Below are 21,175 nucleotides of genomic sequence, written 5' to 3'. Positions count from 1 at the left end.
TTAATGTGTAAAATGATCAAAAACTTAGTAACTACTAGTGTACAAGAGTTTATGTATAGCTATTTTTACATTACAAGAAAATTATGATACACATTCTATGGAAATAACTTATAAAAAGAAGCTTAACTGAACATATATCGATCAAGGATAAGTCTCTTTTTTTGTATATATTGTTATAAGAGAAAACGGTATTCAACAAAGTGGCTGTAGTTTAGTGGTAAGAATTCCACGTTGTGGCCGTGGAGACCTGGGCTCGAATCCCAGCAGCCACAAAATTAATTTTGTTATTTTTTCATTTATTCTGAAGCACTAAAACTGATTAATGAAACCATAAAATGACACTTATTTTGTTCTTAAAAAGTTACATAATTTAAGAGTAATATAGTACACACTAATATGTTGTCCCCATTACAAACTAATTACCTCAAATTACAAGATATAAAAGCAATTATAAGACATTTCATCCTAAAAACTACATTAAACTATGAAACCAAGCTTGGCAAGAAATTAAACCAAAAATGGTTAATGCTGATTACACTGAAGACAGATAATATAACACACCCATTTCTAACTAGCCTACTTAAAACAGAATTGATAAGCATTACATGACCATAGAAAACTAAACACAGTAAATTATCATCTTTCCCAATGTTGTGGCAGTACATCCAAATCCAAAGGAACTCTCCATGGCACGAACGCCCCTTCATCTGCTACATGCTGATAACATAGCACACAACAATACAAATAGGTCAATCAGAGTGCACTAACATACAAGTAATACCAAAAGGCAAGAGCTGCAGAACTTTGGGAAGATCATCCCCAGCCAATGGTGGATTTTTACACTAACAACAAAATACTAATATAAAGAAGAGAGAGAATAATAAATCTAATAGTTTATAATAGAGCATGATAGAAACATGAGAGAAATGACATAAGAGAATTCAAATCCAGAAAAAATAAGCCCGACTGTGCTTGCCTTATATAGATTGTTTTGTTTTGTTTTTTATTCTTTTATTTTAAATAATTGATGTGTTGCACCTAGGGGTGGGAATAGGCTGGGCCGAGCTAGACTTTGCCAAGCCTGAGCCTGGCCTGCTATAATATTCAAAGCCTAAGCCTGGCCTGTAGCCTATCATAGGCTTATTTTTTTGGCCTGGGCCTGGCCTTTTTGAAAGCCTGATTGACCTATTAGTCTACTTAAAAGCCTATTTCATTTGAACATTTGTAAATAAGTCATTTAACTCGTCTTTATATAGACTAACAAATTAAAAGATCAATGAGATTAAATGTTTATTTGCATTAGTTTATTTGAGTTTACCTAGTAACATAAATTTTGTGATATTATTTGTTTGAGAGAACTTATCGAAACAACTTATGACATTGTTCATAAGATTCTTTTCATCTTATTTTCATAATTTCTTCAAGATAACTAAAATTTATTTTTATATTTTTAATTCAAAGTAAAAAAATATAATATAATAATAATAAAATTATTCATATGTATTTAAATAGGCCGGCCTCTTAGGCTTAAAAGGCTTTTTATATGGCTTGTGGCCTAGCCTTTTTAGCTAAATAGGCTTATAAAAAAGCCTAGGCCTTTTCTATTTATCTAAAAAGCCTGGCCTGACCTAGGCCTATGTAGGCTGGGCCGTAGGCCCCTGTTAGTCGACCTGGCCTATTCCCACCCCTAGACTTGCACCTGCAACTTGACTGGTTAAAATATGAAGTTGGACAAGTCAAATTAGTGTTTGCTTGAATTAGAATTTTTAGAAAAACTGATAGAAAGGGGATGCCCCCGCCCACGTTCACATTCCTATTATATAGTTATGCTATCTTTTAATATTTTCTTTTTGTTATATTTTTCATTTAATTCTAAAAAAATCTTAGGTTTAACTTGGTTTATTTTAATTAATTTTATGATTTGTTTCATTTTAATTCAAAACAATAAAATAATAAAAAAATAATAAAACACGAAAAATTATAAAAAAGGAAACACGTCTTTCATTTAATTAGTAAAAAAACTAATACAAAATATCATTTCTTTTGATTAGTTCTAGTGGTGTAATTTAGTTTATTAATTGCTCTTTCATTAAGTTAATTAGTATAAAAAATCCAAAAAAAAAATTTAGTTTTTTTGTTTAGGCTTAATCCATTATTTTAATATTTGATTTTAGTTATTATTAGAAAACACAAAAAGCCATAAAAAATCTAGAAAATAATATAAAATAAGTCAATTTATCTATTTAGTGTAATTCAAATTACAAATAATTTTCTTTAGTTAAAGTTAAACAATTCAAACTCTTCTTCTCACTAACACTTTAAAAAAAAATATTAAGGGAGCAATACTCAAATACTCTCCATCTTGGGAGATCATCTGATGTATATCATAAAAAAAATACTTTTTCTTTAGGTAAAGTTAAAATAGTTAATCTATTCGAAAATCATTTTTCTATGGACATAAAAATCCTCAAGATTATCTTTTCAAAAAAGAAATGATTCGGAACGCGAACTACAAATAAGCTATAAGTCTTTATGGTGCGAGCTCACATATGTTTATTGTTCGAAGGTGACCTTACATTATTCCATAAGAAATACTAACTTAACACATACGAGCTACGAAGACTCTTATTTCATTCCTGGATGAATACGTAGGTATAAGGTACGATGCCTTAGCGAGTACATTAACATTGTAAATATCTTTCCCCTTTGTGATAAATTAAAAGTAAGAAACCTTAGATATACACATCCTTTTAATTAGAAAATAAGAATGGATCCCGTTGAGTACAACGGACATAGGGTGCTAATATATTTCCCTTGCATAACTGACTCCCAAACCCAAATTTGATTGCGAGACTATTTTCATTCCTTTTGAGATTTTTTCTCGATATTTTCCTTTTCCCGTTGGGATAAATAAATTTCGATGGCGACTCTGTAGTATTTTTCGCGTAGCAACAATGGTGTTGGAATTAAACCACAACTTGGAGAATTCCGAATCAATCTTGGTGAATAAGAATCAATCACACCGATCGATTTTGCCTCTTGTTCTTTAGTCTTCACTTGAGTGAATCAACCACACTTTGGTTGCAAGATGATTCCGCCATACAACGATAATAAAAGAAGAAAAGAAAAGATGAATTGGGGAAGAGAGGAAATCAGGGTTTTAGTGAAAATGGAGGAAGAAGAAAATAATATTTCTGTAGAGTTTCTGCCTTCAAATTGGAGTTTTATTCTCAATTATGCAATTGCATTAGTGTATTACAATGATAGGGGTTACTCCCTATTTATAGGTTGAGTTTGCTTGCTCACTAAGCAAACTCCAACTAATCTAATTCAACTAAAATTATAAAATAATAAGTTAAATTTCCTCTCGAGGCTAACTCCTTCGACATTTCAACAACTATACAATTTTGACACACACAACACATTTCGACATCCAACATAGTTTCGACACAAAGAATTACGTTCTCAGCATGTGGTAGTTTTTTATAATAAAAAAAAGAAAGTTAAATTATTTTCATATAAATTATTCGGTGTTTCCATGAGCTATTTAGAGAGTTACAAAAATAAACTGAAAACTATTGAGTACTCCCTCTGATCCTTAATATAAGAAAAAGTTTATTTTTTAAATTCATTAAATAATCAATATATTTGGACTATATATAATCCAAATATATTGATTCTTCAATTAACTTAATTTTTTCTTCTTCTTATATTAAAGACCAGATAGTAACAATCAACAACGTCCTAACTTATTTTCATAAGTTATCTCAAATAGTGTTACAAAAGTTATGTAAATAGATAAATTATAATAAAGTCATTCTAAATAGGCTTCAATGTTACTATTACTTAAACTTTGATTTCCTCTTGTTCGTCTCATTTGTTAGTTTAATTGGTTGGTTAGGTTAGTTAGTTAGTTTTACTAGTTATGTTTTGTTTTTCAGTTATCAGTCCCTTTCATCTATAAAAAGGAGGCTTCTTTGTATCAACATGATTCACTTTGAACTATTATTCAAAAAAAATCTTGAAGAGTTCAAATCTTTCTCCAAGTTATGACGGTTTCTGGGTATAGAAATTACATTACTTGTTTGTGTATCTTTTCTTTATATTCATCCATGTTGATTTATTAATATCTTTCAATATTTTGCATTTGGTAGTAACGAGGCTTCACCTGAGGAGGATTTGGCACTGTTGGATGAAGAGACTGCAAGAAGGATAGAAGAAGCTGTTCGAAGAAATGTCGAGGAGAAGCTTCAGACAGAGGAAGTCAAGATGGAAATAGAAAGGCGCATTGCAGAGGGATTGAAGAAGATGTATGAAGATGTTGAAGTTCAACTTGAAAAAGAAAAGCAAGAAATGCTTGCTGAAGCTAGAAGAAAACTAGTAAGTATTCTGTGCCCTTTGTTGTATGAAAAGGATAATCAGTGGAAAGTTCTTGATAATTCTGAAATAAAACTTGGAGTGTGTTTCAAGTATTGAAACTGTGATATTTTCTGGAGATTGATAATTTGTGTATGAATAAAGTATTAGTCTGAGATATCTTATAAGCATCTTTGTCTGTTAGATGCCACCTTGAAGATCTTTGTCGATTTGGTGACGAATAATAATCTGATCATGAATAGTTTTTTGGTTATACAATGGCATTTTCCAAATTTGGTTCAAGATTTGTATCAAAACATTATCTTAAATTTCTATATAATCGCCCTTTATTTTCTTCGCTCATTAGCAGTATAATTTTTTTCTGGTGTTCTCATCATTTGAAGGTTTTGTTGTGTTTGTTGATATTCTGCAGAGAGAAGAGCTGGATAAGATGCCTGAAGAGAATAGGAGAGAGGAAGAATCTCAGGGAAAAGACGCTCTAGAGCTACAGCGGAAGGAGGAAGAACGGCAAAGGGAATCAGAAATGATTCGGAGGCAGAAAGAAGAGTTTGCTCAGAGAGAGAAACTCGAAGAGTCTGCTGGGAGAAAGAAACTCGAGGAGGAATAACACGCTTATCAGATCAATTCTATGGGCAAGAACAAATCTAGGGCTAACTCATGTATGGTTTGTAATTACTATTAGGCAATGTCATTCTATACCAGCAAACTTATCTGTACAAATGTACCCTTGTTAGGAAACCTTGATCTTTGAATTTTTACTGTTTTGAATGAAAATTTGAGGTTCATATGAATGTTATTTTCTTTGAGTTACTACTGTTTTGAGGTTGATTTGAATTGCATGACAAATTGTTCTTCCTCTTTCACTGGTTTTGAAAATTTTCATTCTGCAGAATAGTTAATGATTAAACATACACTTACAAGAATGATATGTTAAGAAGGGGCAGTGTTTGTTTATATTGTATCTCATTGAAAAACTGATTTTCAAATCATGCATGTCTGATTTCCTTCAAATCATGCATATCAAAGCTGTGGAGACTTGTAGGAAACTAGTAATTGAAATTTGAATAGTTTGGTGACTGAGTAAGGTGAGAATGATCATAGATGGGCATGTACTACCAATAATCATATTCAAATCATGCTATAATTGAGTAAGGGATAGCTTTACTCAAAGGGAACATGTCCTTAAGAAGAGTGACACAGGTCATAATTTGAGCTCCGTGTTCTTACAGGCTATATGTCACACTTCTTCATCGTAAAATCCACATTAAAGATTAAACTATGAAACCGAAAAAGGTTAAAGCTAATTACACTGGAGACAGATGTAATACACCCATTTCTAACTAGCCTATTGTAAATACAGCCTTACATCATAGAAAACCAAACACACTAAATTATCATCATTTCCTTTTCCTGATGTTGTGGCAGTACATCCAAATCCAAATCCAACGGATTTCTCCATGGCAAGAACGCCCCTTCATCTGTTAAATTCTGATTACATAGCACACGCCATATATGTCATCAAACAGAGTGCACAAACATACAACCTTTAACTAATTTACCAACTATAACTCTAAACTAATACCAAAATGCAAGTTTTTGAACATAATAACTTTGATCCAATGACAATTATAGCATGGTTGCAGTAAATTTCAGTTTCTAAATTTCTGGCTATCGATCAACTTTCTTCCTAGCTCTAGTCATATTTCTCAAGAAAAACATCTTGAAATGTGTTAGAAGTTAAATATAGATGCAATGACATACATTACCAATTGAGCAGTGCATGAAGAACTAAAAGAAAAATAAAACATGTAGTCTGATGCTGAAGTATTACAAGATACTTACTGTCAACCAAAAGAAAAATCCTCGCAGGAGACGCAGAACTTTGGGAAGATCATCACCAGCTGCTTCTATTTGCTTTGCAAGATCTAACAACATGAATCACACATCAAATAGTTGCAACTTGCAAATTTTCAAAATAAAAACCAACAGTCTCCAAATCAGGTAAAATTTTCCACCACATTTTCAAAGTGAAAAAGATTAACCTCTCATAAGCATAGACAAATACTAATAACATTGACACCAACATTTATAAAGTATAAGCAACCAGAACAAGTAGTATAGCAATACTAACTAAGAGAAAGGCTAAATCCTACTTACCATGGTTATGATCATGATAAGACTTTCCATCATGATCTCCCTCATAGATTTTTTCAACCCCACGCAGAATTTTGTGCTTTTGAACCCGTTTTCGAAGATTAAAGTCTTGCAACAGTCTCTTGCACTCTTCCTCACAGTAAGGCCTATTAAGTTCACTCTCGAGTCTTTCTCTAAACTCTGGAACTTTCCTTGCACTGCCTTCATTATCCTACAAAATGTTCATCCTTTCAAATATAAAACAACACCAAAAGCCAACAAAACCAAAACAGACCAAAAAAGTACCAATTTCAATTGCATGCAGTCAAAATCAAAATCATTTACCGTCTGATCATGATCCACATGCATCATGTCAATTTCTTCAACATCATCATCATCATCATCATCATCAACATCATAATCTTGAATCTCCTCTTTCACGCTTCCTTCCATGCATGATGGAGTATCAACTTGCTCACCAATTTTTTCAAAGCATGCACCTTTCACATTCTTTCTCTTGCGTCCTCTCTTAGATCTACCACCATTTTTAGCAGCAGAGCGTTTTACCGCACAATTCCGTTTCCTAGTCCTAACCTCATCCTCGTATTTCACCAAAACACCATCCTCAACAATGTCTAGTACATAAGATTTTCCATGAGGCTTAAAATAATCCGACAAAAACCCGTTTTGTTCCTCTTCATCTTCTGTGAGATTTTCTTCAGCATTGTTGTCTCTACTTTGTTCTTGAAGACGAAGGACATGAGATTGTACAATGCTGGCTGAACCCTGTGTGAACTGGACAAGTTCTGGGTCGGGTTTTGGATGTTTGATAACAAATTTGTGAAGAAGGTTGTTGAAGTATTTGAACTTGTTTTGATTTTGATTTTGAGTGTTCTTGTATTTGAGGTAATCATGTAAATCATCTTCACGATCCCAACACTTTCTGGGTTTGTTTTTGTTCTTTGAAGGGAAAGCCATTCTGTTGTATTATGATTTGAATATTAGAGAAAGTGTCTTGTTATAGAAAAACATAATAGGTTGAAGACAGTACTGTGTTTAATTGCATATGCACAGGGGTGGCCCTGAGCACGGGCTCGTGGGGCGGGAGCCCAGGGCCCCAGAATTTTAGGGGCACCAAAATTTTTTGTACCCCTATATATATTAAAGGAGAATTTTCTATTATAAAAATACTTGTTAGAAATTTAAAAAAAAAAATATAAACAATGGTTAACAAATTATGCAAAGTTAAAATTAATAAAAGAATGTAATTTCTCATAAATAAAATATAAAGAAGAATAAAATCAATTAATTCCTCTAAAATAATATCAATTAATTTATCCATAATTTTAGCAACTACAGAGTTTAATTGAGGCACTAAACTTAAAATAATGATATTGACAATATTTTATATTTTTATCCCAAAATTAAGAGTGAAGCACTACTTCAACTAGCTGAACAAGATAATAATCTCAAAATTAAGAGCGAAGCCGAATCTATAGCAACTCATGGAATTAGAAATTTTGAATTTTTAGTAGCTATGATTATTTGGTAGCTAAATCTTGAGTCCGATGAAGAGTCTTTTCGAAATCATGATTTCGTATATATTGTAGATCAAACAATAGGCTCACTTGATAGAAGATTTAAGCAGTATAGCACATATTAAAATATTTTTTTGGATTTTTGTTTAGTATTGAAAGGCTTAGATCATTAATAATTTTGTTTGAAGAACCGAAACTTATTAGAGAAGTGTTAATAGTTAAATCAAAATTAAACTATATAATACAAGTTCTTTAAATACTTGTAATTGCTTTCCTAATGCATGCATATATTATAGAGGAATATTGACTACCCCTATCAGTGTTGCACCTGCTGAAAGAAGTTTTTCTAAATTAAAATTACTAAAATCTTATTTGAGATCTACTATATCACAAGATAGATTAAATAGTCCTGCCTTAATTTCAATTGAAAATAATTTTTTGAAGAACCTTGATTATGAACAAATTATTAACGATTTTGCAACAAAAAATGCTAAGAGGATGATATTTAAATAATTTTAAAAGTTTGGTCAATTTTTTTATAGGAAAAAAAGACCGGATCAAGAAGAAGAAGAAGAAGAAGAAGAAGAAGAAGAAAAAGAAGAATTCTCTTTATAGTAGTTTATGTTTTGATGTAGTATAAACATTGATTCAAAGATCCATATTTCTATTCTTTTTGGACAATGTCAAATGAAAATGTGTTTTTTATCTAATTATTTCTTTTATCTTTATGTATTTATTGTTAAAAAAAATTAAAGGGGCACCACTCTTTTGATTCGCCCAAGGCACCAAAATTCAAAGGACCGGCCCTGCATATGCATTGTTACTTTACTTTTACTTTGGTTTGCTGGTTAAATGTAAATGTGATTGAAAAAAAAAGATTTATGTTTGAATAATTTTGTTTGTAAAGCGGATTGAAGAGTAAATTTTACACATTTAAAATCAATTTTAATTGATCCAACCATGAAACCAAATATATATGAAATAAAATTATAAATAATAAAGAAGTGGAATTTATTTAGAGGCGGTTGACATTCAAGATTGTTATGAAAATGGTCAATAAAGATGAGGCACGATATTTCAATAATTTATAATTTGTGTTTGGAGTATCGGGTGGTGCTAAGGGCATTTTGCGAAAGGCAATCAATGATGTAAGCAAGCAATATGAAGATGGTTATTTTGTTATGATCATAATAGATTTTTCAAATGCTTTTAATATGGTAGATCGATCAACCCTTCTACGTGAGGTGAAAGTGAGGTGCTCATATATTTCTTTGTGGATTGAGTTTCTTTATGATTATACAATGATGTTGTACCTTGGAGGATAACATATTATATCATCCATAAAAGGGGTGCCACGAGACTTGTCCTCATCAGGCACCAACCCCATAACATATGTCTAAGCCTAAACACCACGCAATTAGTGGCTCGCTCTGAGAAAAAATATGCGTGATAACATGTACATTGCTAATAACTGCACGTGCAAGATGTCTTGGTCACATTCCCTAGATATGCAGGGAGTCAACAACTTCTTCAATCAAAGTGGAGTGGTTACTACTTTCTAGGGGTTTCCAAATCCAGGCTCGAGGGACCTCTATAAATATATCGACTTTAGGGTTTGGGGGGACAATTCGGATTACACATGAAACACCCCAAAAATACAGAATTTCTCACGTCACGTGAGTTTGCTCTCTCCTCATTTAAATCACCTCAAAATAGGATCTCTCACCACCGTGAGCTTGCCCTAAAACCGCTGAAAGTCCTTAAAGCCTTTGGCCACAGGGGTGCCTCACATCTATACTTTTTAGCAATACAATGAGACCAACCGTGTGGGTGCCATTTTGTTGAAGCAGTAAAGGGCAAGCAACAAAAGATTTGGAAATATCTATCCGGAAATTTTCGTGTACACAGAGATGGTTATTAGAATGCCATTCAACGATTTCAATGTTTTCGAACTTCGGTTTGAATAGGTTGAAAGTAAAAACGTATGAACAAGAAAATAAATGCATTCTTAGGAGAGAATAACTTATCAGGCTTGCAAATATACTCACTCGTCACAAACTTAAACCTATCAACCAACTGCACTCAGCCTACAATACTTGTTATTACCATCACGTGTCTCTCACATCAGTGTTCATCTTTGAAGGTCCTACGAGGGTGTCCTCTTTATCATTAGAGTTTGAGGTTTGAGTTTGTACCCGACAATAAAGGTTGTCTCAGATGCTTTTTTGGCTTCTAAGACTTAATATTAAGTGTTACATAATCATATGTTGAGAGACAGTGTGATAAATGTATGAACTCTGATTTCAGCAGAGCTTTGGATGATCTTAGTGTTGTAATTCCAAATCTTGACCTTTGCAGTTTTACTAGCAAGGACATTGTCCCTCCTAAAGTACAACATGTTTTGACGAGTGTCATTTTTAGTAAAAGTGTTAAGGACATGAACCTAACATTTGATATGACCACAAGACAAAAATTAAAATACTTTCAAAATACTTTCATACCATTTACCTTCGATTTTTTAATTTTTTAACATTAAAGACATTAAATCTTTTACTAAGAGCATCTCCAATGGTGGTATTTTTCAATGAGTTCTCCAACTAGACATCAATACAATAATTAAATATTGAATCAAAATGCCATGTCATAGTAGAGTTGCATTGCAATGCAACTAGTAAAAAATTGTGGTACCCAATCAAATTAATTTATGAAGTAAAGTTGTGGGACCCATTTGAATTACACTAATAAAATAAATATTAAATAAATTATTTTTAGATGATATGGCTGGTGGGACCCATAAAGAACTCAAAAATGAATTGCACCATTAGAGATGGTCTAAAAATCCTATAAGTTGTATATAACAATGTTGTCTCTTCATGAATAAAAAAAATGTTGTCTCTTCTAGATTAATAAATGTAACTTTTAAAACTATTGATTTTGCCATAAAAACAAGTACTCTAACAAATTGTCTTCAATTTTTGTACAATCTTTAGTACATATTAATATTATTAATAGATCAATAGTATTTAAAATATATAAAATTAAATTAAAAATATATTTTAGAGATTAAGTTTATAATTTATTTATTTATTTATCTTGTACAATTCATGGAAGAATCTTACTATTGATATTGAAATTAACAATTGAATCTAAAAGCATTGAATGAATGATGAATTGAAAATGCAGTGATTAGGGTTTGAGAATGGGTCGAAGCTTATCACGTTCACCTTCATACAGAAGAAGACACTCTCGATCTCGGTCTCCGTCTCCCTCTCATCGCCGATACCGTCGCCGCCGTAGACATAGAAGCAGATCCTCTTCTTCACCCTCTCCTCCGCCCAGATCACGTACTCCCACTCTTAAACACAAAAAAGACCATCCACCAGCCCTAAACAACAAAAGGTATTCCTTACCTTTTTTTTTTTTTTTTTTTCATATTTCATTTGTTTAGGATAATCATACTTAGCTTCTGTTTTTTATTGGATTGATGGACTAGAACGGAACCGAGCGGAATGTAACTTTGGAAAATAGATTGGAGCGGAGCGGAACGGAATGTAACAGAATTGTTTGTGTATTTTTTATAATGTGACGGAATGAAACAGATTAATCACATTCCATTCTATTGCATAAATCCTAAATTGCGAGGAATGAAAATTAAGGATGGGATGAAATATGATGAAATGTATTCCATTATATTCCATTCCGCACCATTCATTATTTGCAAATTCATACAATAAATTTTGCCGCTGATAAACCTCTTATTACTTGTTTGTGAGTCTTTCTTTTATATTAATATGAGGGTTGAGTTATTTATGTCTTTCAATATTTTGCATTTGGTAGTAACAAGCGTCCAGACGAGGAGGATTTGGAACTGTTGGAAGAAGAGACTGCAAGAAGAATAGAGGAAGCTGTTCGAAAAAATGTTGAGGAGAAGCTTAAAACAGAGGAAGTCAAGTTAGAAATAGAAAGGCGTGTAGCAGAGGGCTTGAAGAAGTTGTTTGATGATGTTGAAGTTCAACTTGAAAAAGAAAAGCAAGAAGCGCTTACTGAAGCTAGAAGAAAAGAAGTAAGTATTCTGTGCCCCTTGTTGTGTGAAAAGGATAATCATGCGCAAATTCTTGATGATTCTGAAATTAAATTTGGAGTGCGTTTCAAGTGTTGAAACTGTGATGATTTCCAGAGATAGAACTCTTGGTTTAATGAGAGTTAGTTAGAATATTTTCTTAATTTAAGAGAATTTTTGTTAGAAGAGGAGAGAGGGAAGGGAAGTTGAGACTCATTGAGAAAGTTTGTTAGAAAACAGTTAAGAGAGATCTCTCTCTGGTTTAGGGGTCTAGCTCTGGAATAGGATTTCATAGAACTCTGATTTATCATTTCATTTTTCATTTCCACCATTGTATAGCTTTTGAGTTCATCTTTTACATTCAATAGAATACTGTTTCCTTATCTTGCTTTTAGGGTTCTATCATAAACTAGACACCCCCTTGAAGATCTTTGCTACATTGGTGACAAATAATAGTCCGATCATGAATCGGTTTTTGGATATACAACGGGATTTCCAAATTTGATTCAAGATTTGTATCAAAACATTAGCTTAAATTTCCATATCGTTGACATTTATTTTCTTCACTCATTAGCACTAATAATCAGGTGAATGTGTTGAATGAGTCTCTACCATTGAATGAGTTTCTTAACCAATGATTATTTGTTTCTACAAAAGTGCATGCTACTTTTAAGGTATGGCCTCTAGGGTGCAGGCTGAAGTCTTAATAATGTTTTATTATTTTTTCTGGCGTCCTCATTTGAGGATTGGGTTGTGTTTGTTAATATTCTGCAGGCACAAGCTCGTAAAGAGAGAGAAGAGCTGGATAAGATGCTTGAAGAGAATAGGAGGAGGGTAGAAGAGTCTCAGAGAAGAGAAGCTCTAGAGCTACAACGGAAGGAGGAGGAACGGCAAAGGGAATTAGAGATGATTCGGAGACAGAAAGAAGAGTCTGCTCGGAGAAAGAAACTTGAGGAGGAAGAGCATGCTTATCAAAACAATTCTATGGGCAAGAACAAATCTAGGGCTAACTCGTACGGTTTGTAATTACTATTAGGCAATGTCATTCTAGACCCCAAACTATTAGGCAATGTCATTCTGTACCCCAAACTATTAGGCAATGTCATTCTGTACCCTTGTTAGGAAACTGAGATCTTGAATGAAAATTTGATACTTCTACAGTTGAGCTTGCAACTTTTATTACAATTTACGTGCAAAGAAAATTTAAAAATCTTATTTTGTTTTGAGTTACTACTGTTTTGAGGTTGATTTGAATTGCATGACAAAATGGTCTTCCTCTTTCACTGGTTTTGAAATTTTCATTCTGCAGATAGTTGTCAATGATTAAAATACACTTACAAGAGTGACTTGTAAAACGCCCAATCATATCAGTTTGATTGCACTGATGGACCAATTAAAAATTGGTTGGTCCACTCCCTAGAATTAAAACCATCAAAGTTGAAGTACTAGTTTGCAATGTGCTAGACTAGGAGTGATGAGAAGCATTGTAGCAGTAGAGCACTAAAACCGCATTTCATATACTTCTCTGAACTTAAAAATATGAAGAAAAATGAAGTTACACGTATTTGGTCCACATTTATACCAAATAGATGTACATATTAGTTTATACATTTAAGTTCAGAGGAAGTATTTGTTTATGTTGTATCTCATTGACTCAGTTCATTCAAAAACCAATTTTCAAATATGCATGATTTACATACTCATAGCTCCCATCAGTAGAGAAGTGTATTGATTTTCCAGAGTTCCAACCCATGTGGGTTATTCAATATTTGCCTCACTTGGCCTCAGTGCAGTGATAAGTAAGAGAGTTGTGCCACTTGAAAGTTTGAAAGCAAAAAGCAGTGGAGACTTGATGTGTAATATTGTAGGAAACTAGTAATTGAAATTTGAATAGTTTGGTGATTGAATAAGGTGAGAATGATCATAGATGGGCATGTACTACCAATAGTCATATTCAAATGATGCTATAATTGAGTAAGAGATAGCTTTACTCAAAGGGAACTAGTCAAACATGCCTCATAGTCATATAGACCTGCTACCTTTTTTTACTTTAGTATACAATTTTGGAATAACGTTAGGCAGTCTTCCTCTTCCTTAACCTTTTTCTATTTTATTTTATTTTAAATCTTTGTATATGGTCTTGCAACCGATTAATTTAAGAAGACTAACTCCATCGTCTACATGCAGTGGCTACATTTAAAGACAGAGCAAAACTCTAACAAACTTAACTCACATTCAAAGAAATTCGAACCTGAGATAATATATGGGGGTCCCGAATTTCAAACCTAATGCATACCTGTTATAAAATGCGGGGGTCCTGAAGAATACTCTTATTAGTGCATTTTGTGTCAAAATACACGTGCAATTCTAAAAAGGATATTTTGATAGATTTAATATATATAGGGTGGATTCAATGGGTGTTAGGTTTGTTTGCACCCAATTAATCTCTCCGGGATGAAGTTAATGTAATTCTTTTTGGACAAATCACCATTTTGGTTCCTAAATTGTACTCCCTCATTGTTACACATATTAACAAAAAAATAAAAAAGATTGAAGGAATAAATATGGAGGAGGGTTATATTGATTCCAAGAGTAAGTGTTCAACACTTACTCCAAATCATAACCATTGATTATCATTAATCCAACGGTTTTAATTAAAGTTTTATATAAAAAAATATTTCCAAAAATAATTAGATTAAGTGATCAATTAAAACCGTTAGATTAATGAAAATCAATGGTTATGATTTGGAGTAAGTGTTGAACACTTACTCTTGGAGTCAATATAACCCTTGTCATAAATATGACCATTTTATATAATTGTTCCTATTTACTATTGATTATTTTACATTGTCATAACTCATAAGAGCAAGCAACAATGATGTGGGTAGGGCCTACACCAAATTTTTGTCTAGACATGTTATGATCAACATGGTAAATGTAGAATGTGAATTCAGCTACATTAAGTATTGTATACAAATAAATATCAACATCACATTATACCAAAAACAAAATGTGAACAACACATATTCTCATTCAATCTGACTATATATTTATAGCAACACAGAATATAAAATATAATTACATCAATATTGGGATAATATCTTTGTCTATAAGACCTTCTCACCTAACGAAAAAAAGATAACCAACCTACCTTTTTCTTTCCATCTCAATGGATGCGTAGAATTTAAACAAAATTCAGTCTCTCTATTCTTTGTAGCAAATTAGTAAACCAGTTTGTCCACCCAACTTATCTAATCTAATCACTTGATAACTTTACCCTTAAACATAATATTAATATTTATACAAACTTATATCATACACTAGACTTTTCTATAGGTTTAATGATTTGTATTCATTTTATGGTTCACCCAATTCATCATACTCCTATATTCAATAGTGATCCAAAATGATGTCTATTAAAGAAATATTCCATTCACAACCAAAAATGGAAAATTACTCACCCATGATAAGGCTTGACTCACACGAGAGATCGGTCGTAAGTTTAACTTCCGTTGTTTGTTGCCGATGTGAGAATATTTTTGATAGATAATTTGTTCTTTAAATTTTGAGGTCTGTCTTGACTGCTGCCTATTGGCGATGTGAGAACATTTTTATTGAATAATTTGTTCTTTGAGCCTCGAGGTCTGCCTTGACTGCTGCCCCTTATTAAATAATATGTTCTTTGAGTTTTGAAGTATACCCTAACTACAGTCTGATATCGATGTGAGAACATCCTTAGTGAATAATATGTTTTTGAGCTTTGAGACATGTCATAATCCTTGTAAGTCCGAAGTCCAAATTATCTAAAATTTTTATCATAAAAAAAAGAAAAAAACTAAAAAAACACAAAATTGTTATCCCTTGTTTAATCCAAGAAAACTTCTCTTAATTGTACGTGTTAAAGACTCCTAACTTTTTTGTCACAACAATCTTACCTTAGCCTACATTTTGCCACCACGTTTTGCAAATAATAATAATAATCTTTACCTACCAAAACGCTAGACCCGGTATTTGTTGCGACACTACCACACTCATAACTCATAACTTAACTTCCCACTCACCACTAAACCTTTATTACGTCTCTCTAATCACTTACTTAACCCTTTAAAAAACGTTACACTTAAGATCCCCATTTCTCATGTGATTTGTCAAGTTTTCACACCATTTCTCTATCAAAGAAACTTATAAATATTCACTCTTCTCCCTCACTCAACACATTTTCATAACTTCACTCTTTATATAAGTCCTTTTTTTGTGTAACCTAATGTTCATGGCTACACAAAGTTGTTCAAAATGTGTCACGTTGGTGACACTATTAGTAACCATTTTTTTCATCAATCCAACTTCCTCAACATCAAGAGGATCCCTCAACCCTCACAAAATATCTCACCACGGCCTCCGAGTCGCTCTTCGCCACGTTGATTCGGGCAAAAACTTGACGAAATTCGAGCGAATTCAACATGGTATCAACCGCGGACATAGCCGACTACAAAGACTTAATGCCATGGTGTTATCATCATCAACAACTACTCATGATTCTTCTCAGTTTGAAGCACCGGTTCATGCAGGAAATGGTGAATATCTAATGGAATTATCCATTGGAACGCCACCAGTTTCTTATCCAGCAGTTCTAGACACAGGCAGTGACCTCATTTGGACTCAATGTAAGCCTTGTTCACAATGTTACAAACAACCAACACCAATCTTTGATCCAAAAAAATCCTCAACTTTCTCAAAACTCTCATGTAGTAGCAACCTATGCAACGCTTTACCTTCCTCTTCATGTAACAAAAACGGTTGCAATTATGTTTATTCATATGGTGACAACTCAATAACACAAGGTGTTCTAGGTAGTGAAACATTCACTTTTGGTGATGAAAGCAACAAAAAGAACAAAGTTTCTGTTCATAACATTGGTTTTGGTTGTGGTGAAGACAATGAAGGTGAAGGGTTTGAACAAGCTTCAGGGTTAGTTGGATTAGGACGAGGTTCTTTATCTTTGGTTTCTCAACTAAAAGAACAAAGATTCTCGTACTGTTTAACCTCAATGGATGACACAAAAGAGAGTGTTCTTTTCTTAGGTTCTGTTGCAAATGTTCATGTCACAAAACATGTCACAATCACAACACCACTTATTACAAATCCATTACAACCATCTTTTTACTATCTTTCACTCGAAGGAATCTCGGTTGGTGAGACAAGATTATCCATTGAGAAATCAACTTTTGAGGTTAGTGATGATGGAAGTGGTGGCATGATTATTGATTCCGGCACAACGATTACTTACATTGAAGAAAATGCTTTTGGTTCATTGAAGAAAGAGTTTATATCTCAAACGAATCTACCGGTTGATGAATCGGGTTCGACCGGATTAGATGTTTGTTTTAGTCTTCCATCAGGGAAGACACAAGTTGAGATTCCAAAACTGGTTTTTCATTTTAAAGGTGGTGATTTGGAATTGGCGGGCGAAAATTATATGATTGGTGATTCGAGTTTAGGTGTGGCTTGTTTAGCTATGGGAGCTTCTAATGGAATGTCTATCTTTGGTAATGTTCAACAACAGAATATTTTGGTGAATCATGATCTTGAGAAAGAGACTATTTCTTTTGTTCCTACTCAGTGTAATAAGTTGTGATGAGTTTGTGTTATATGGTTATTATGGACTCATCAAAATCTATTTGTTTCTTTGTTTGTTTTCTATGTTGTTTTAGAACTAGTATTGTTTTTATGATTGAATTTGTTAGTTGGTTTAATGATATGATGGTTTTCACTTTTCATTCTACAAATCCAAGTAAATATTTATCGATCATGTTGCATTGCATACATTAGTGGATGATAGTGTTATAGTAAATTTTACCACCTTGGAAGGTATAATGTGTTTGTTCAACGACCCTTCCCACCTTATTTTTCATCATAGGTAGGAAAAATACTCTAGTTAAGCTTGTAGCTTTTTTGTTTTTTATTAGCCACTTGAGCCTAATGAGTTGATTAAATGTCAAGACTCTAGTTAAGTTTATAGTTTTTTTTTTTCTCTCTTCATATTCTAGAGCTTCTAGAATCAATTATAGTGAATGGAGCAAACTAGTAGAAACCTCTCTTATACTTTACAATAGAGTCTTAAGTTGATTATTTCATTTCAATGCCCAAGAAGTATCAGTTTGTTCAACTCTTTCAATGCAAACTTAAGATTTATTTTGATTATCATATCATGCACGAGCTTAGGAGATGAACCAGTAATGGGCATGTCATTTACATATACTAGCTCCTCGGTTACTGTACTCTTTGATTTAGGTTTTGGTTACAACAATTCAATAAAACACAAGATAAATTATAATAATCCTATTTATATTCTTCCTTGCTTCTTGATTGACCTTGATTGTAACTTGCTCCTTGGTTACTCTGATATTCACTTGATCACCATCTCCAATCTTTGATGGACTTCAACCTTGAATGCTCACTAATCTTCACTCAATCTAAAGCTTTAAACCTTGAATCCTTTCCTTCAACTTTGACAACTCACTGATCTTTACTCGATCCTAAATTTCAAGCCTTGAGTATTCTTCTTAAACAGGTTGATCAATGAACAGAAAAATCCATAACAATGGAGAAAAGATACTTCTCTTTATCTTCAAGGAAATTTACTTATTGAATTTTTTCAAGATCGAAAACCTGCTATGAAAAATACACACTCCAAATACACAATTAGGACACTAATGATTTCTAATAATCAATCATCATACACACATACAATATGACTATCCATGAACATGATGAAATGAAGATTTGAGAGAGAAAATGAATTTGTAGTTTCTTTTAGATTTATAACTAAATTTTTTTATCTTGTTCTCTTGATTAGAGTTAATTCATTCTCTTGTCAATCAAATTTTTTTATATTTTGTAATGAAAAACTTATTTATAAATGCATTGAGATGAGGTATTAGGAAGATCCTAAAGTCCCCCATTGGTTGGAGATAGAGCATTGAAAGAGTATATATAGAGGGACACTCCTCACCTTACCAATCGGTTTTGTAAGGATGAGTTATGTCAAACTCTAATATGGTATCGGACCATGGGCCGCCCACCATTAATATCCACGCACCAAGTCCAAAAGAGTGCTGGGCGTGAGGGGGTGTATTAAAATATGACTAAATGAATCAACTGTAATGAAAAATAACTAGGATCAATGCCAATTTGAATCAATTCAAGTTAGGGTTTTGTGAATTGATTCATTTCAGCCTTTCGAATCGTATCAAATTAAGGTATGATTTGATTCTTACAAACAAAATGAAAATAGAGGTTTGATTCACTTTAATGAATCGATTCATGGTATGCTTGAATTGATTCAATCACAATTTTAATCTTTTAATCGGATCACATTACGAAAATCCATTTTGAGCCTGCAAAAAACAATTTTGGATTCCCCATTTGTAATGTTTAGATTCTGTTTATTTGACCTCTTTGTTGCCCAATTATGATGTAGGAAGACTAGCTACGCGTATCGAAGAATAAAATCCGCGTTGGAAAACATTTTAATATTTAAGCAATTTTAGTTTTAATATTTAAGCAATTTTCTGTTTTTATATTTAAGCATTTTTTAGTTTTATTTTTGTTTTGGATTAAAAGCTCATTAGGGTCTCTTTAAGTTCGTTAGAGTTTCTTTATTTTCCGTATTTAAAGACATTTGACATGACCTTAAGGATTATTGTTTCATTATAATAAAATTAGAGTTTTTTTTCTCTTTCTGGTGGTTTATTGTATGTTTAGCATGTTCTATTCCCTATACCTTCTGACTGCGCCAGTTGGCATCAAAGTAGGTTTTCTCCTGTTATTTTTTGTAACTTGACAACCATGGTGAATAAACCGGTGACCTGAGCAGATCATGAGGGAATTACCACGACTTTTATCGCAACTATATCTGCTTTGACTAAATAGATGGCAAATTAGCAAATTAGGTAAACAACACCAACAACAATGGGAATCGACGAAGAGACGGGAGGGAGGAACCAATTAGAATTCCACGGGGTGGAAACAACAGTGTTAAAGATTCGAGTTATGATGAAGAAGAACCTTATGAGGAAGAGGTTGATCGTGAGAATTGACAGAACAATCATGACTATCGATTGAAGGCTGATATTCCATTGTTTTATGGAACTATGGAAGTGGAGGAGTTTCTTGATTGACAGTTTGACATCGACAGAATCTTCAATGTTATGGGTGTCCCTGAGGACAAACAAGTCAATATGGTTGCGATCGGACATAAAATAAAGCGATGTCTGCTAGAAATGGAGTACTTATGATCAAGAATTATATGCAGTCTTTAGAGCTGTACACCAATGGGAACATTATTTGTTTTAGAAGGAGTTCATTTTATTCACTGACCATCAAACTTTGAAGTTTCTTCATGGCCAGAAGGTGATAAATAAGATGCATGCTCGGTGGGAGAGTTTTATGCAGAAATTTCCTTTTATTATTTAGCATAAGTCGGGGGCTTTTAACAAGGTAGCAAATGCATTAAGTAGGAGGTATTAGGTATTGAGTGCTTCAAAGAGTTGTATGAAAGTGATGCTGAGTTCAAGGAGTTATGAGCCAAGTGTAGTAGAAAACATCCTTGTGCATATTTTCATATTCGAGATGGCTATCTTTTTAAAGGAGATCCACTATGCATTCCTTACTCCTCTTTAAGAGAGAAGCTAATCCAAGACTTTCATGGTGGTGGTCTTAGCGGTCATTTGGGTAAATACAAGATCGTTGCTAGCCTGTAGGAGAGATATTATTGGCCACATTTAAGGAGGGACACTTGTATTATATTTAGAAGGTGTTATACTTGTCAGGTTTCTATGGGTCAGTCACAAACTACGGGTCTTTATATGTCTCTACCTATTCCCAATGATATTTGGCAAGACTTAGCCATGAATTTTGTGTTAGGCTTGCCTCTTACACAACGTGGTGTAGATTCTATGTTTTTGTAGTACACAAATTCTCCAAGATGACTCGAACTTCATTGCTTGTAAGAAGAATGATGATTCGTCCAACATAGCGAAACTGTTTTTCAGGGAGGTTGTGCGTC

The 21,175-nt window shown here is 33.0% G+C and overlaps 3 protein-coding genes, 1 non-coding gene and 1 pseudogene across 4 annotated transcripts; 4 read left to right on the top strand and 1 right to left on the bottom strand.

Annotated features, from left to right (window-relative positions):
• Nucleotides 1-200: 200 nt before the first annotated feature.
• On the top strand, nucleotides 201-272 carry TRNAH-GUG (transfer RNA histidin (anticodon GUG)). Its single transcript has one exon. It is a non-coding gene; the product is annotated as a tRNA-His (tRNA).
• Nucleotides 273-4,137: 3,865 nt separating this feature from the next.
• On the top strand, nucleotides 4,138-5,059 carry LOC131630566 (uncharacterized protein At1g10890-like; annotated as a pseudogene).
• Nucleotides 5,060-5,499: 440 nt separating this feature from the next.
• Nucleotides 5,500-7,569, bottom strand: LOC131630570 (uncharacterized). The gene is made up of 4 exons (XM_058901350.1): nucleotides 6,856-7,569; nucleotides 6,535-6,742; nucleotides 6,220-6,302; nucleotides 5,500-5,865 (listed from the first exon to the last, which is right to left on the bottom strand). The coding sequence occupies exons 1-4, from the start codon at nucleotides 7,486-7,488 to the stop codon at nucleotides 5,764-5,766; spliced, it is 1,026 nt and encodes a 341-aa protein (XP_058757333.1). The 5' UTR covers nucleotides 7,489-7,569; the 3' UTR covers nucleotides 5,500-5,763.
• Nucleotides 7,570-11,043: 3,474 nt separating this feature from the next.
• On the top strand, nucleotides 11,044-13,268 carry LOC131630569 (uncharacterized protein At1g10890-like). The gene is made up of 3 exons (XM_058901349.1): nucleotides 11,044-11,447; nucleotides 11,886-12,111; nucleotides 12,883-13,268. Exons 1-3 carry the CDS (start codon nucleotides 11,248-11,250, stop codon nucleotides 13,132-13,134), a joined length of 678 nt encoding a protein of 225 aa, XP_058757332.1. The 5' UTR covers nucleotides 11,044-11,247; the 3' UTR covers nucleotides 13,135-13,268.
• A 2,937-nt stretch (nucleotides 13,269-16,205) lies between these two features.
• On the top strand, nucleotides 16,206-17,995 carry LOC131630567 (aspartic proteinase nepenthesin-1-like). Its single transcript, XM_058901348.1, has one exon. It carries the CDS (start codon nucleotides 16,373-16,375, stop codon nucleotides 17,741-17,743), a length of 1,371 nt encoding a protein of 456 aa, XP_058757331.1. The 5' UTR covers nucleotides 16,206-16,372; the 3' UTR covers nucleotides 17,744-17,995.
• Nucleotides 17,996-21,175: the final 3,180 nt, after the last annotated feature.

The sequence above is a fragment of the Vicia villosa genome, unplaced genomic scaffold (assembly GCF_029867415.1).
Source record: "Vicia villosa cultivar HV-30 ecotype Madison, WI unplaced genomic scaffold, Vvil1.0 ctg.000698F_1_1_2_unsc, whole genome shotgun sequence".
Classification (NCBI taxonomy): Eukaryota; Viridiplantae; Streptophyta; class Magnoliopsida; order Fabales; family Fabaceae; genus Vicia; species Vicia villosa.
The sequence above is the reverse complement of the archived record's forward strand: the minus strand, read 5'-3'. Positions and strand labels throughout refer to the sequence as shown.

Coding starts and splice junctions, on each gene's coding strand:
- LOC131630570 (XM_058901350.1), bottom strand. CDS start 7,488: ATGGCTTTCCCTTCAAAGAACAAAAACAAACCCAGAAAGTGTTGGGAT. Junction 6,743..6,855: donor ATGTGGATCATGATCAGACG/GTAAATGATTTT, acceptor AACATTTTGTAG/GATAATGAAGGCAGTGCAAG. Junction 6,303..6,534: donor TTATCATGATCATAACCATG/GTAAGTAGGATT, acceptor TCATGTTGTTAG/ATCTTGCAAAGCAAATAGAA.
- LOC131630567 (XM_058901348.1), top strand. CDS start 16,373: ATGTTCATGGCTACACAAAGTTGTTCAAAATGTGTCACGTTGGTGACA.
- LOC131630569 (XM_058901349.1), top strand. CDS start 11,248: ATGGGTCGAAGCTTATCACGTTCACCTTCATACAGAAGAAGACACTCT. Junction 11,448..11,885: donor CCAGCCCTAAACAACAAAAG/GTATTCCTTACC, acceptor TGCATTTGGTAG/TAACAAGCGTCCAGACGAGG. Junction 12,112..12,882: donor CTGAAGCTAGAAGAAAAGAA/GTAAGTATTCTG, acceptor AATATTCTGCAG/GCACAAGCTCGTAAAGAGAG.